At 35.4% G+C, this 16,995-nt stretch overlaps 2 protein-coding genes across 2 annotated transcripts in view; one reads left to right on the top strand and one right to left on the bottom strand.

The window, feature by feature from the left end:
* Positions 1-16,792, bottom strand: part of Catspere (catsper channel auxiliary subunit epsilon) — a 127,067-nt gene extending 110,275 nt beyond the window's left edge. The window contains exons 1-5 of the mRNA XM_013075321.3: positions 15,023-16,792; positions 11,695-11,743; positions 5,943-6,016; positions 5,475-5,541; positions 3,449-3,516 (exon numbers count right to left, since the gene is read on the bottom strand). Of these exons, the coding sequence (XP_012930775.1) occupies positions 3,449-3,516; positions 5,475-5,541; positions 5,943-6,016; positions 11,695-11,743; positions 15,023-15,090 (326 nt within the window). The 5' untranslated portion in view covers positions 15,091-16,792. The remainder of the gene's footprint in view (positions 1-3,448; positions 3,517-5,474; positions 5,542-5,942; positions 6,017-11,694; positions 11,744-15,022) is intronic.
* Positions 1-16,995, top strand: part of Adss2 (adenylosuccinate synthase 2) — a 149,703-nt gene that overhangs the window by 95,091 nt on the left and 37,617 nt on the right. Inside the window, exon 2 of the mRNA XM_087194063.1 lies at positions 3,712-3,778. Coding sequence (XP_087050189.1) covers positions 3,712-3,778 — 67 coding nt within the window. The remainder of the gene's footprint in view (positions 1-3,711; positions 3,779-16,995) is intronic.

Raw genomic sequence — 16,995 nt, 5'->3', positions numbered from 1 at the left:
AGATAAAGCTACATGACAAAAAAAAAGAAAGAAAGAAAGAAAGAAAGAAAGAAAAAACAAAAAGACAGGGAAAGAATCATTATAGAAATAGAAAACTGTGGTATTAGATGAATAAAAGAATGAAAGGATATCAAGGAGAAATGAGTGATGTGCAACATTAAGATGGTGTGGAAATCAAGTAGCAAGAGGACGAACAGAAAAGTCCCACCAAACTTGTCAGTTAATGTGCCCTCTTGGATTATTCATCTTCCCATTTGGTATTCTAATCTGTCAGGGAGGGACAGGAAAGAAAAGGAGAAGGGAAAGGGAGAGGAGGAGAGGTGGGGGAGAGAGAGAGAGAGAGAGAGAGAGAGAGAGAGAGAGAGAGAGAGAGAGAGAGAGTGAGTTTAGTCGCTAACATGATTCTTGTCCTCAGAAATGTCTTTCTTAGTGCCAGAACATTGGTTTGGGGGCAAACAGAGTCAGTGGATTTAGAGAGCCCAAGGAAGAGGCAACGCTCCCAAGCACTCTGTCCTCTGCATTATTTATCTTGATATTTTAATAAATCTATCTCTGAATCTGAGTTTTGTAAATACTTATTTGTAAATAAGTATGACAGGTCAATGGAGCATGCGTTGGGGGCTTGGGGCTTTGGCTCATGCACAGTACCGACTCCTGCTCCCTCCATGCCTCCCTGGGACAGGTTCTTTGCTACTCATTCCTCCAAGCTCTGGCACCTTTGGTCCTCACTGGCCATCCCCTTATTCCCACTGTTCCCAAAATGACTTCTTCCTTGGCCAAGGGCCTAGGCCAGGTGTGGGAATGATCAGTATAAGGCATGTGCACCTAGTACCTTCTTAGAGTAAGACTTGGAGGCAGCTGTCTCATTCCTGGCTGGCAGCGTCATGATGTGGCTCCTGGAGTCCTGATCTTGGCAGGAACTGAGCCTCTTGCTCCATTGGATTGGAGCCATCTCCAATCCAAGTGTCTAGCACATGTCATTGCAGAGATTGCAGTACCTTGGGAGCTCCCCATATGCCATAAATTGAGGTAGTAGACCCACAGAAAAGGAAGATACCTGACTGAGTTTTCTAGACTCCATCACTGAGTAGTAATATGATGGATTCACACATATGTGTGGATCTACTGAGAGAAAAAGCTAGTGCAAAGCCATCAGTTGGTAGGCCATGTACATGCTGAATCACAGGTCTGTAATGGGCCCATGAATATTGCCATGTCTGAGGAAGGCTGACATTATATTGTAAATAAAAAGCATTATAGCAGATAATGACGGTGAGTAACCAAAAAACAAGATTTATATTTAATACTTTTAACATTATTTTCTTCAAATTTTTGAACAAAAGGTCCCACACTTTTATTTTCCATCAGGACCCAAAATTATGTAGCCAATTCTGAATGCAATGATGCAAAACTGGCAGATAATATGATGGTTGCTTCTGGATTATAAGGCTTTAGGAATTTAAAAATTTTAGATATAAATGAAATTATATCTACAATAAAAATTATAAAACATTCCTGAAAGAAATTAAGAACACACACACAATGAAGACATTCCATGTTCATGGACTGAAAGAAGTGATATTGTTAAAATGTCCATCCTACCCTAAGTGATTTACAGACTCAATGCAATATCCATCAAAATACCAATGGCATTCTTACAGAAATATAACAAAATCCTAAAATTCACTTAAACCCACAAAAGACCCCTAGAAACCAAGGCTATTTTGAACAAAATGAACAAAGGTGGAGGCATTCACAATACCTGCCCTCACAGTCAAATAGAGGCCTGGGTCTAGGTAAGTTCTCTGATGACTTATACCAAGTATTTAGGGAAAAATCACACCAATTCTCTGTGATATCTTTCATAAAGTAGAAAAAGGAATATTTCCTAACTCATCCTATGAAACAAAATCATCCCAATACCAAAACCAAAGACATTACAACAAAACTACAGACTTAGACACAAAAATCTTCAAAAAATATTTTCAAATCACGTCTAAAAATGTACAAAAAGAATTAGACATCTTGTCCAAGTGTGTTTAATCACAGGCATGCAAAGCTGGTTTGATATAAAAGCAATTAGTGTAATACATTATATTAACAGGCTAAAGACAAATCATAAGATCATACTGACAGATGCAGAAAAGTATTGGATAAAACTTATCATCCATTCATAAAAAAGACTTAGCAAACTATGAATAGAGATATAATTTCCTCAAATTGGTTTTTAAAATCTACAAAAACTTTCAGGAAGCTAAAAGAAAGATCAGAAAGAAGGCAGGGATGTCCCTTCTCAACATTTTTTTTCAGCAAGAGACTAAGATGTACTGTTTGGGGAGGAAAAAATAAAACTACCTTCATTTGTAGATGACATGATTGTCTGTAAAATAAATGACCAAAATCAAACATCTTCTGGACTAATAAGCAGCCATATATATGGCAGGGTTGCAGGATACATGGTTAATATACAAAAGTCAATTGCTTTTCTATATACCATGAATGAGAAATGAAATTTCAAATTAAAAATTTGGTATCATTTACATTTGGAATCCAAAAAAATATGTAGGTATAAATCTCAAAACATATATACAAGAGCTATATATGGAAAACTAGAAAACTGACAAAATAAAGCAAAGAAGTAAATAAGTGGATAGATGTTCCATGTTCATGGATAGAAGAAGTCAATACTGTCAAGACATCATTGTTCCAAACTGATTTACACACTCAATGCAATCCCAATAAAATTCCCAACAAGTTATTTTGTAAATATTGATAAGCTGATTCTAAAGTTTGTATGTAGAGGTAAAAAGACCCCAAATAGTCAACACAATGTTAAAGGAGAAGAACACTGTCAATACCAGGTATGCTTGCAAGAACATGGAGCATCAGGAACTCTGCTCATGTGAACACAAAATAAAATAGATACTTTAGAAGACACTTTAGTTTGGTGGTTTTTTAATAAAACTAAACAAATGCCATACCATCCAGCATTAAGTAGCACTCTGTGGTATTTCCTCAAAGGAGTTGAAAACTTATCCCCATGCGAAAAATTGAAAGGAAATGTTTATAGCAGTTTTATTGATAATTACCTAAACTTGAAAGAAAGTCTTCCAAATTACTGAACTCATCCAAGCTTACATTTCCTCTTCTATTAAATACACATAATAGTAATACATGTGTGATTATTATAAAAATTAGAAATGTGATGTATATAAAGTATGAACATGTAGACACAGGATGTGTTTAAATAGTGGTTGCTATTGTCATTTTCATCATTTTATTATTCAGTACTACTTTGGCATCATATTTGAGGATATCTTGGTTGGTGAATAAAACCAAGCTTGTCTGAAAACCATAATATAGATAATTCATTTGTGATTAATTAAAAGTTGAAGCTAAATATTCTAAAAGCATTAATTATCTTTGTATTTCATACTGTGTTACTCACATAACTGTATAATACCACAGGAAACAAATATAAGTAGTGTCCACAGTCAAATAGCGTTCTTCTTCTTGCTAAAAGAAAATATACATAATATTATCAGTTAATTAAAAAACATATACAAATATGGACTGTTAAGGTTTATATCTAAAACACCCCCCAAATTTCTCATGCATGTGGAAGGTGATTGGGTCACTGGGTGCTATACTTGTCAGTATATTCATCCACTGCATTTTGTGTTATTCATCCATTTTGCCTTTTTCTTTTAGGAAGAAGAGGAACACTGTTTGTCTGTGGGCACTTCTCACATCTGGTTTCTATTTATTGCACAATTATGTAAGTAACACAGTATTCTTTCACTAATGAGTTGTGGAGCTGAGTGTACTGTTATGAGGTAGGCCTGGTTGGCAGTAAGTCACTGGGGATGTCACCTGGAAGGGTGTATTCTTGTTTCTGGCTCCTCCCTCTCTCTCTACTTCTGGCTGCCATGTGTTGAACTTCTTTTCCTCTGTCATGCTCCTCTGCCATCCTATTTCTGCTGTGGAGCCAGCCAATCATAGACTAAATCTGTAAGCCAAAATAAACCTCCTCTTTTAAGTTTTGGGTGTTGGGTATTGTGTCCCAGCAACAGAAAGTGGCTAAGACATGGACATAGGCATAAAAGTCACTGAGGAAGTATGTTACTTATCTAAGATTAGAGAAAAAAGAATGGATAAATTTCAAAGTAGAATTAATAAACATATAAAACTAATTCGATTCTTTAGGTATTCTCAGTAAGAATTTGCTATCAGGAATGACACATTTAGAAGACATTTGATAGCTTGCTTTCCTTATTATTTCTATTATATTTTTCTTCCTCATTGATTGACAGTTCAATTCCAGTTCAGCGGTTCTCAACTGGAGTAATTTTGCTCCCCAGGAGACATGATGTAGCACTGCCTGGAAATGCTTTTGGTTGTTGCAACTGCTTTCAAATATATTTCAAAACTTTAACATTCAAATTCAGGTTGTAGGATCTGATGACACTCAGGCACCCAAATGACAAAGATATTCCTACCTATGTGTGTATCTGTGTGCATATTTTTACACATTATACATTTATATGGCTCTCAATGTAAACAAAAGGGATAAAGGTCCTTTATTTCTTTATGAATTCTTGAAACTTGTAGGTACTCATAGACTCAAAAAGACAAATTCAATTATTTTTTCCTCTATTGGGATTTAAAAATGAGTTACTATTCATCTGTTCTTTTTCACACACTCTACCTGTGCCCAGAAAATAAAGATAATTAAAGAGAAGACACAAGTCTCCAAAGTAAAGGCAAGAGTCATCACAGGGAGTCTCTGTAGCAGTAGCTTTAGATACACTACTATGGGAACATCAGTCATCAGTTATGTGGCCAGTAGCCTGCTACTAACCATTAAAATACTAATGCCTTAAAATCCTTTACATTGTGTTTGTCTTTGGCAAGCTAGAGAAAATCCAGCATCACTGTTAGTCTTTGCATTTACAGATGTTTTCTTAAATTGAAGAAAATACAATGGAGTACAAAAATCTGCTCTGGGTATTATGTCATAGGAATGCATGATGTGAGACCCATTTATCTAAAAGTACCATTTTCATTAAATTAGTGGCTATGAACTTCAACATACTTATCAATAAAAAAGCTAAGGTGGAGGTTTGGGGTATAGCTCAGTGGTACAATACTTGTCTAACATGTGCTTCCCAGGGTTCAATCGTTAGCACTGCAAATGAATGAAGGGATGAATGATAATGAAAAAATTAATTAATTAATGACTAAAAATTTCAAAACTAAGATAAAAATCAGTTTTTACTTTATAATTTGACATGAAATATACCTAAAAGTTAATGACATACTGACAAAAATTTTAAAATAGTTGTCATTTGGAGTTACAGTTAATACAATTTAAAGCAGATTAAGTTAGGTTGGAAAGCTCAAAAGAAAACAAAAGAAAATGTAACAGAGATTATTATCCAAGATTCAATTAGTTATCATTAAAATCAACTTACTGGGCCTGTAACAATTGGTTTTATAGAGTGAACACCCTGAGAACAACGCATTTCTGTCTTGGGTGATCTAGCATTTGAAAAGAAGAGGAAAGAAGAAATAAGAACAGATGCATATGAGATTAATGAAAATTCCCCCACTATTTTTTAACCTAAAAACTTCAATTATCAGCCGGGGATCTAGCTCAGTGGTTCCAGCTCTTGCCTCTCAAGTGCAAGATCCCAAGTTCAATCCCCAGTACCAAAACAAAAACAAAAACTTCAATTATTGTATACCAATATGAGAAAGTTTTAAACTTGTAAATATTTTACTTCTATTGTATTTTCAAAATGACTTTGTCTCTGTTTTCAGATCTATTTTATGGATGGAAGGAAATGTACTTTAAATCACAGCCTTGAATCTGAATGTCCACTTTACACAGATGTGTTTTTACATATAAATACATTGATATTGACAGTTAAAAATCTTACCTTTTATCTTGGATAGAACAGGTTTCTGGCACTTGCCATTCAGAAAATAATGTTCCTTCATACTCTAACTTGATCTAAAAAACAGTGATAGAATTCAAATGAAAAACTATTTCAAAATATTCACCTCAATGTTCAGTTTTAAGTTCAAATTTGGGGTCCTTATTATCTAAAGAAAAGATAACTAAAATTTAATTATTTGAAAGTAACATGACAAAAGAAAATAGCTTATTGAAACACTTCAGTAATTTCTCTAAAAATCTCTGATGTTGGGCTGGGAATTTAGTGGGAGAATGCTGGCCTTGCATATGTGAGGCCCTGAGTTTGATTCCCAGCACTGCAAAACAAATAAAATCTACCTGTAAACTTAAAACTGGGAGTTGGAGACTGAACCCCAGGTCTTGCTAGCACAACTCTACCAATGAAATACAACCAGAGCCCCAGTAATACTCTTAATTGAATTTTACTTAAAACATAATCTATCAGATATCTGGGAAGATGGTGGGGTGGTAAATATCAACAAATCAACTGCTGTGAGATTTGGAATCTAGAACCTGGAAAATAACAACTTGGGAAAGAAAAGAAGGAGAGAAGTGGATCACTGGGACCCAGGAAGGATCTGAAGGGAAAATTGTAGCCCACAAAGAAAGTGAAGACCACAATGCAGAAAAAGGAGAGCTCAAGCTGTACTTTCTCCCCAGCTTCTGGCTATGGCATGAGATTTAAATCAACAAAAAATCAGAAGATAGAACAAAGGACATAAAAGACCTGTTCACAAAAGTAATGGCAGAAAACTTCCCAGGCATGGAAAAAGAATTTGACAAACAGATAAGGGAGGCATACAGAACTCTCATTAGCCACGATCAGAAAAAAAATACATCAAGGCATATAATAGTCAAGAACACAAGAACAGAATATTAAAAGCTGTTAGAGAAAAGAAACAAATCACATACAAAGGAAAGTCCATCAGGATCACAACAGACTTTTCAACACAAACCCTTAAGACAAGGAGACCTTGGCATGAAGTATTTCAACCCCTAAAAGAAAACAACCTCTAAACCAGACTAATGTACCACTCAAAACTATCTTTCAAAGTTGATGGATAAATAAGATATTTCCATAAGAAAGAACACCTGAAGAAATTCATGACCACCAAACCAGCACTCTAAACCAGCACTCAAATATCTGAAGGATATTCTAGAAAAAGACAATTCCATGAATCTCAATAGAATGAAGCCACCAGGCAAGGCAAGCAATAAAACAGAGGGTAAAGAAAGGGAACCAACAGTAGGAAAATAATATGACAAGGATAAGTCAATACATATCAGTTATAACCATCAATGTAGATGGTCTCTGTTCACCAATCAAAATAAACAGAATGGATCAAGAAACAAGATCAAACAATATGCTGCATACAAGAAACACATTTAATTCAAAAAGAAATTCATAGGCTGAAAGTCAAAGGATGGAAAACAACACTCCATGTGACAGGAACCTGGAAAAAAGCAGGGATAGCTATTCTATTTGCAGACAAAGTGGATTTCAAGCCAAGACTGATCGAAAGAGACAAAGAAGGTCACTACATCCTTGTAAAGGGAATAATCCAAGAGGAAGAGATAATAATCATAAATATATATCACCAAATACTAGCTCACCCAACTGTATAAAATACATATTAATGGACATGAAAAATCAAATAAGCACTAATAAAATTGTAGTGGGGGACCTCAATACCCTACTGTCACAAATAGATCAACTAGATAAAAAATCAACAAAGAAGTATCAGAACTGAACCAAACCTTTGAACAAAAGGACTTAGTAGATATCTATGAAGTGTTCCACTCAACAACAAAAGAATACACATTCTTCTCAGCTGCACATGGGATGTTCTCCAAAATAGACCACACACTAGCTCATAAAACATGCTTAAGTAAATGCAAAGGAATTGAAATTATCCCATGCATATTATCAGATCATAGTGCAATGAAACTGGAAATCAATGGCAAAAGAAAACACAAGAACTTCATAAACAAATTAAATAACACTCTCCTGAACAACCAATGGGTCAAAGATGAAATTAAAGAAATCAGACAGTTTCTACAATTAAATCATAATGCCAATTCAACATACCAGAACTTATGGGACACAGTTAAAGTAGTAGAAATGTATAGCAGTGAATTCCCATACCAGAAAAAAAGAGCAAGCTCAAATAAATAACCTAACATTGAACCTTAAAGTTCTAGAAAAAGAAGAGCAAGTTAGACCCAAAGCACATACGAGGGAGAAAATTATAAAGATCAGAGCAGAAATTAATGCAATTGAGACTAAGAGAACAATACAAAGAATCAATGAATCAAAGAGTTGGTTCTTTGAAAGATTAATTAAAATAGACAAACCCTTAGTAACCATATCAGAAAAAGGAAAGACTCATATCCATGTTATTAGGAATGAAAAAGGTGAAATCACAATCAATTCTGCAGAAATCCAGAAGATCATCAATACCTACTTTGAGAACCTGCACTCTAATAAGATGGAAAATGCAGAAGAAATGGACAGATTCCTAGTTAAACACGGATTTTACCAAAGCCAAATCACAAAGATATAAAAATTATAAACAATCCAATATCAGTCAATGAAACCAAAGTAGTAATTAAAAAACTACCAGCAAAGAAAATCCCAGGTCCTGATGGATTGATTCACTGCTGAACTCTATAAGAACTTTACAGAAGATCTACTGCTACTACTCCTCAAACTCTGTATTGAAATTGAAAGGGAAGCATACTTCCAAACTCATTCCTGGAAGCAAGCATTACTCTGATACCAAAACCAGAGAAGGATCCAACCAAAAAAGAGAACTACAGGCCAATCTTCTTAATGAACATGGATGAAAAAATTCTTAGTAAGATACTGCCAAACAATGTGGCAGATCGTCTAGAAGATTATACATCATGACCAAATGTGATTCATCCCAGGGATGCAGGGATAGTTGAACATATCCAAATCAATAAATGTAATTCACCACATCAACAGAACCAAGCCACATGATCATTTCAATAGATGCACAAAAAGCATTTGACAAAGTGCAACACCTATTCATGATAAAAAAAAAAACCCTACAGAAAATTGGATAGAAGGTCTTTATCTCAATCTAATAAAGTCATCTATGACAAACCAACAGACAGCATCATATTAAATGGTCAAAACCTGAAAGCTTTCACTCTAAAATCAGGAACAAGACAAGGATGCCCACTATCACCACTCTTATTCAATATAGTTCTGGAAGCAATTAGACAAGAGAAATAATGATAGGAAAGGAAGATGAATAATCATTATTTGTTGATGGCATGATAATCTATATAGAAGACCCCACAAACTCCACCAAAAGACTTCTAGACTTAATAACCAAATCCAGTAGTGTACCAGGATACAATGTCAACACACAAAAATCAATAGCATTCCTGTACATAAATAACAAACTCACTGAGAGAGAAATTAGTGAAGCAACCTTTCACAATAGCATCAAGAAAAATGAAATACTTAGGAATCAATCTAATGAAGGAAGTAAATTATATTGAAGGAAGTAAATTTACATTGAAAATTATAAGCACTCTGAAAAAGGAGATCAAAGAGGATATCAGAAAATGGTAATAAGCAGAACCTATTACTATTATTATCTTGGATAGGCAGAACCAATATAGTGAAAATGGTCATACTTCCAAAACGGTTATACAGATTTAATGCAATCCCAATCAAGATGCCAATAGCATACCTTACAGAACTAGAGAAAAAAATCCTAAAATTCATTTGGAACCAGAACAGACCTAGAATAGCAAAAGCAATTCTGAGCAACAACGGCAAGACCGGGAACATCACAATCTCTGACTTGAAATGATAGTGCAAAGTTACTGTGATAAAAACAGCATGGTACTGGCAAAAGAACAGACCTGAGGATCACTGGAACAGAAGAGAAGATGCAGAAGCAACTCTAAACACACTCAGGTACCTTATCTTTGATAAAGGGGCCAAAAACCTTCATTGGAAGAAAGAGCCTCTTTAATAAATGGTACTCAGAAAACTGGCTTTCCACATGCCAAAGATTAAATCTAGACCCATATCTCTCACCATGCACTAAGCTAAAATGAAATATATCAAAGATACAAATATTAAAACAGAAATATTTAATCTGCTGGAAGATAGAATAGGTAAAACTCTTGAAGACATAGGTATAGGCAAAGACTTTATGAACAAAATCCTGATCACACAGGAAATATAACAAAGTGTCAACAACTGAGATCTCATCATATTAAAAAGCTTTTGTACAGCGAAAGAAATCACCAACATAGTGAAGACACAACTCACAGATTGGGAAAAAATTTTTACCAGCTATTCCTCAGACAAAGGACTAATATTTAGAATGTATAAAGAACTAAAAAAATCAGAGCCCCCAAATTTAAAGATCCAATCCAAAAATGGGCATCTGAAATGAACAGACAATTCTCCAATGAAGTAGAAACAGCAAATAAATATATGAAAAAATGTTCAACATCACTGATCATTCGAGAGATGCAAATGAAAACAACACTGATATTCCATCTCACTCCAAAAAGAATGGCTGCTATCATGAAGTCAACCAACAACAAATGCTGGTGGGGGTGTGGGGAGAAAGGAGCCCTTCTCCACTGTTGGTGGGAGTGCAGACTGGTGCAATCACTGAGGAACTCAATGTGGAGATTCTTCAAAAAACTGAAAGTACAGGTCCCATTTGACCCAGCTATTCCCCTTTTTGGTATCTTTCCAAAAGAGTTAAAAGTTTCATGCCACAATCATATATGCATACCCATGTTTGTAACAGCACACTTTGTAATAGCTAAATCTTGGAAACAGCCCAGGTGCCCATCAACAGATGATTGATAAAGAAAAGGTGGTTTTTATATACAATGCAGTACTATTTTGCCATAAAGAAGGATAAACTTGAGACATTTTTAGGTAAATGGATATACCTTGAGACCATACTTTTAAGTGAAATAAATCTAACACACATAACTATTGCATTGTTTTTCTTGTCTGAGAAACCAAAAGGGTAAATAAGGACCAAAATGGGGGATAGGTATTGGGAAGCAAGAAGAAAATGTTCAAATGGGAAGTAGAACAAGGGAGGGAGGAGGGGAAAGAAAAGGAAAGGAAAAACAAAAAAAAGAAACTAAGAGGAGAAAAATGGGAAAAAAAGCTTTTATAAATAAGGAGGGGAAGAAAGGACAAAAGGAGGGAAATGGGAAAAAAAGAAGAATTGAGATATATAAAGGTACAAATTCCTTATGATGAATGTGATCATGTATATCAAAAGTGTACCAATAAAATTAAATTTTAAAAAATAAAATAAAAATATAGAAAATAAGATCTACAGTATGGCTGACCACACAGATATATCTGTCTACATAGATCCAGTTTACACTTTTTGTATAATTGCTCATTGAATAATTACTATAGTATTCTTCATTCTCAATACTTTAGCTTTTAGATAATATACTGTTCATATCATAATATCATTTTGTATTAATCAAAATTATAAAGCAACACTGCATGTTTTTTTCTAAATATAGATTAAGAACATGTATTGGAGAAGGGACCCATATTAGGATGATAAATGGGATTAAGGCAATGAAATAAAAATAAAACAATGATTAACTCTACTGTCTGTTCAGGGGTCAAGATATTTCATATTTAACTGTGATTTTTTAAAAAATTCAATACTTACGGCACTTCTGGTACTAATAATGTGATTGTGTGGGCTCTTACTTGAATATCTGTAGAGAAAAAGACCAGATGTGATGGTTAACACTAATTTTTTCCAAATATTAGGGATTCTATATGTGGTCAAGGCCCACCTGAGCTGGCAAGAACTTGGTCTTTCTGTCTAGGCACTTTTCTGGAAAGTGAAATCTGGGCTAAAATTGGGGTTCTCAGTGACCTCCAACCACCACTCTAACCTTGTTAGGGTTTGTTGAAGCTACAGAAATGAAATGGGAAGGAAACACATTTTTAATATAAAAACTGTTGAAGATTATTGGTTCAAACTCCTTCATTGTAAACTGAGTTAAAATAAAGATAATAAAGATTGAAATTTCAAAAACCAGTATTTCTCATTTGGAACACCGAAGTGCACATTTCTGTGAGTCCTCACTCATGGTCATTTTTGTACTATTACCCAGGGTACTTCATTTTCTGTCTAATCCAGCTAAAGCATCACTGCCCTACAGAAATATAATACAAGTCACCTATGCACTTCAATATTTCTAGTAGCCACATGAAAATCAAAAGAACAAGTAGGTGAAATTAATTTTAATAATACACTTTATTTTAACAGGTAGCCAGCATAAAATAATTATAAGTGAAGTATTTTACAGGCTTTTTATACTAAGACTTTTGCATCCAACATCTATATTACATCTATAATACACTCTAATTTCAAGTGCTCAAAAGCCACATGTGCTCAGTGACTATCATAAAGCACATTCTTAAAATTCCTTCACTTTCCTTTCACTTCAATAATCTATATCTATATTGCATACTCAGTTGTCACTGGAATTGCTCCATCCCTAAAATTTTAAGTCAGAAGCATTTTTTTTTCTGTGTGTAGGGGAGAAAGTATTGGATGTCATTATATAACTTCTCGAGCACAATTGTATAAGCCTTAATGGTACTCTGAATTCTTTTTCGCAACAGATGTCAGTCATCAAAATAATGAAACACATTCCTCTACATACAGATTGAATAAAAAAATCCATGTTAATGTATTTTACATATCCTCATAAAGTTAAATGAAGTATTTTTTCTATATTTTTATCAAATGAAAAAGTCCTTGCATATTTAGAATTAAAAATAAATGCCAAATAATTCAAGGATTATAGAAGAGACAATAATAAAAGTTAAAACTAGCTAGAAATGAATAGTGAAAAGATTATATAATAGTCCTTATGGAATACAGCCAAGTAATGGTCTAAGGGCTATAAATACCCTTAAGTATGTAAGAAAAGACTGAAGACTATTAGCTAAACGTCTACTTAGGATGTTAGAGAGCATCAGAATAAGCTAAAAAAAAAAAAAAAGGATAAAAACATGAAAAGAAATCAATACAATGCCAAAGACCAAAAACAGGACAATTAAATATTAATGAAAAAGGGCCATAATTATGGATAAAGCAGATATTAAAAAGATAAGCATGTAGTCTCAATTATATGACAGCTTTGAAAAATTACATGGAATGGGCATTTTTATATATTACCAAAATTGACTCAAGAAGAAATAAAAAGCTTAAACAGCTGTATAAAGCAGTTGTTTAAAATCTCACCAGAAACACTGGGCTTAGGGATTTTACATATGAATTCTGCCAAAATTTTAGAGGTACAAATTACCCTAAACTTACATAAACTCTTTCAAAGAACTGAAAAAGAGCATTCTTCAACTCATTATATAGAGATTTGCAAATAATAAAGAAAATATTTGCAAATCAAATACAACCGTGCATGAAGAGGTAATAAATGATAACTAAGTTATATTTATACTATCTCTGCAAATATGGCTTAATTAGAAAATTCTACAAGTGAAACTTGCCACATATATCAACTTAAAGAGAAAAAAATTGGGCCAGGGATTTAGCTCAGTGGTTCCACCGCCTGCTGCGCAAGTGCAAGGACCCAAGTTCGATCCCAGGCACCGGAAAAAAAAAAAAGAAAAAAAAAATCATACAATTGTTTAAAGATATAAAAAATGATGGAATTTCATATAAATTAATAAAATTAAAGCCAGTAAATAAGAAATGCAAGAAAATTGCTTTAACAATGATAGAATATCTAAATATCTATAGAACATCTATTACAAAACAGTATTCTAAATGGAAAACACTAGTATCATTTTCTTAAAGACCTAGAATGAGAGAAAGATGCCATCATTACTATTTCTGCTCAACAGTGTATTGGAAATACTAGCCAATGCAATAAGAAAAATAAAATCATAGACTTAAGAGAACCCGGCTGTACGCTATTACAGCAGAGATCTGAGTAGTTGTAACATAACTGTATTGGCGGAAAAAGCCTAAAATGTTTACTCTGCTGTCCTTTACAGAAATGTTCGGTGACCTCTGGTGTTCAAGACAAAAAAGCTTATAAATTCCCTGAATTCACAGGCCATCATTAATATCAACTATCATTGTTAATGGAGCCATCCTTTGCTTGTGCTGAGAGGTCTAAATGCACCAATACAGTCAAGCTTCATAATAATCCAACAAGAAGTTTTATCTTCATTTTGTGACTCAGCCTCCCAGAAGGCTGGGATTAGAGACCCGTGCTACCACACCCAGCTCTTTCTCTCCTCCATCTATCCAATGAGATGCCCTTTGGGAAGCGAAGCCCTAGAAGTTTCCACTTCTAGAATGGTTTATTGTTGATATTCTTAAATGTTAATGTTGGAGAATAATTATTTTTACAGCAAAAACAGAATATCTGAAGAATGTTTTCTGGTTAACCAGCTGCATTTTAACCTATGAGTATCTTTCTAAAATATTTTATACACGTTCCAATGCATCAATCACTGAATACTGAAAAACCAAACTTGCATTAAAGATCTCTTAGAATTTTACATTTTCAGTCAACTCACCTTCTACAGGAATTACATTTCCTTACATTTATAAAGCGTTTACGTTTTATAAAGCACTTTCGCATAACTCACTCTGCTCCAATTCTCTACTATATTTGTATCCACTACTAGTTATCCTAGTAAAATGTATTCCCCTGCGCCAAAAAATAAAAATTAACTTTAAAAAGTAAAAAATTCAGAGGGCCTCAGCTCTCAGGAGACAGCAGCATGAAGGTCCCACCAACTTGTGCGGGAACTGGAAGAGGGCAGCAAGGTACCCAGGGCGCCCCCTCATTCACTGAAAACGCCAGGGTGGCAGCAGGGAGCTGGCGGCTGATCTGCTCTCAGAGGTGGGGGATGAAGCAGTGGTCTGCAAGGGCCACGGGCACCGCTAGCTCTGCCCCAGGGGCGACCCCCGCCCTGTCTGCTCCCGGAAACTGGCCTCTCTCTACCTCCACAGGGCTGAACAGCCGCAGATGAGCTCCAGCAGCAGCAGCAGGACCACCAGTGTGGCCGCCATGGTGCCGGGTCCTAAGCCCAACGTCCGGGCCACGCGCACCTGTGTTAAGAATAGCCAGCGGCCTGAAAGTTAGCTGGTGTGAGAAGATAGAAACCAGATTTTAGGGAAGGCGTTACCAAAAGCACTTCGAAAAAAATCCATGTCGGCTAACAGGTGAATATTTAAAGTCACTGCATCTTTTAGGCCAAATATTTGTGCGATGGTTTATCACCTCTGTCCTAGCCGATACGTAATCTGGTTTTCCAGGGAGCAGAAGCACCGTGAATAGTAATGTGTTCTATCCACGCTCTGCCCAACACTATCTCGGGCACTTTTGAACAAATAGGACAACGTTCTTGTTTACAAATAAGGGTTTATTTTTGTGATAAAGTTGAGATAAATACTTTATCATACACTAGAATTTATTTACTAGTCGGTAGACCAAATCATCTGAATCCTCCTAGGTCGTCGGTGGTCTGTAGTCTTAATTGATAGTAGGTTCTCAATGTTTACTGACAATGTGTTGGGTAGCAATCGTAAAATACTGTGCTAAAATGGGCTTTGGGGACCATGAGAGAAGATGTCAGTTTATACATTTGGGAGACACTACATGCAAGGTGATTCTGTTCTGCCCCCACCTTTTTTTGTAGCAATTTTTATCAGAATTAGACATCATAGTTAATTTGTATTGCGGTTGAAAGAGTATTGAATCAACATTTGGGATACTCTGGAATATACCCACAACTGAAGCTAACAGAGGGCAGACCCTCTGAACGTAGATTGCCAACGTACAAATCTGAGCCTCACTAGATTAAACTGCATAGCTTTCAAATCCTACACAGTGGGCTGGGGTATAGCTTAGTGTCAGAGTGACTGCCTAGCATGCATGAGATCCTAGGTTTGATTCCCACCACTGCAAGAAGAAAACACATCCCTCATGAGGCCATCCACGTACATTATATGACTGTGGGGATTAAAAATTCCAGTGCATTCCCGTACAGTATCTTTAGGTATATATAAAGTAGGTGATTCACACTCTCCGAACCTGTCACTATTGTGCAAAGTGAGATGGATTAGGATTCTTTTTTTGTTTGTTTTTTGGTACCGGGGATCGAACTCAGGTCCTTGAGCTTGCAAGGCAGGCAGCAGAACCACTGAGCTAAATCCCCGGCCCAAGGACTCTTGTTTAATCTCTGAATTTCCTGGTTCAATGTCCTCCAGTTTTACTTCTTTACTTTTTTTTTTCTTAAGTTCTTTTATTGGTACATTTTAGGTATACAATATGTTTACATTTATCATTGGGTGTTTGTACCTGTACATGATGTATCTTGATTCTTACTTTTTCCCCATTACCTGTGCACCCTTCCCTATTTAAATAGACATCATTTCCATTTTTTTCTTTTCTCATAACTTTTCCTTTCCCTTCTTTCCTTTCCCCTTCCCCTCCCTTCACCCCTACGTCTTTGGACCTTTTTTCCTATTTCAAATTATCAATTATTCATTTACTTCTTTACTTTTAAGCTTGCCCTTTTTGATCTGTCACCCTTTCTCTTCTTACCTTTAGAACTTTACCTTTCAATTCTAAACTTATACGGTCCAATTCTATCTTGGTTGTTTTTTGAAATTACCTTCTTTGTATTCTGTATACTTTATCTCCTTCCTTTATAAAAATAAATATTTAAAAAACAAAAGAGGGCCAGGGATTTAGCTTAGTGGTGCCGCCACCTACCTCGCAAGCACAAGGTCCCCAGTTCCATCCCCGGAACCAAACCAACACACACACACACACACACACACACACACATATACACGCGCGCGCGCGCGCAAAGAACAGTTTCAGTGCCTGAAACCTGCAGAGAACATCCACCTGGCACCAGATTACGTCTCTGCGACGCACAGCGTTGCATGCCGGGAGTTGTTGTTCGA

Source organism: Heterocephalus glaber, unplaced genomic scaffold, assembly GCF_053883595.1.
Source record: "Heterocephalus glaber isolate CG9 unplaced genomic scaffold, H.glaber_assembly_v1.0 deba00001600, whole genome shotgun sequence".
NCBI lineage: Eukaryota > Metazoa > Chordata > Mammalia > Rodentia > Bathyergidae > Heterocephalus > Heterocephalus glaber.
The sequence above is the reverse complement of the archived record's forward strand: the minus strand, read 5'-3'. Positions and strand labels throughout refer to the sequence as shown.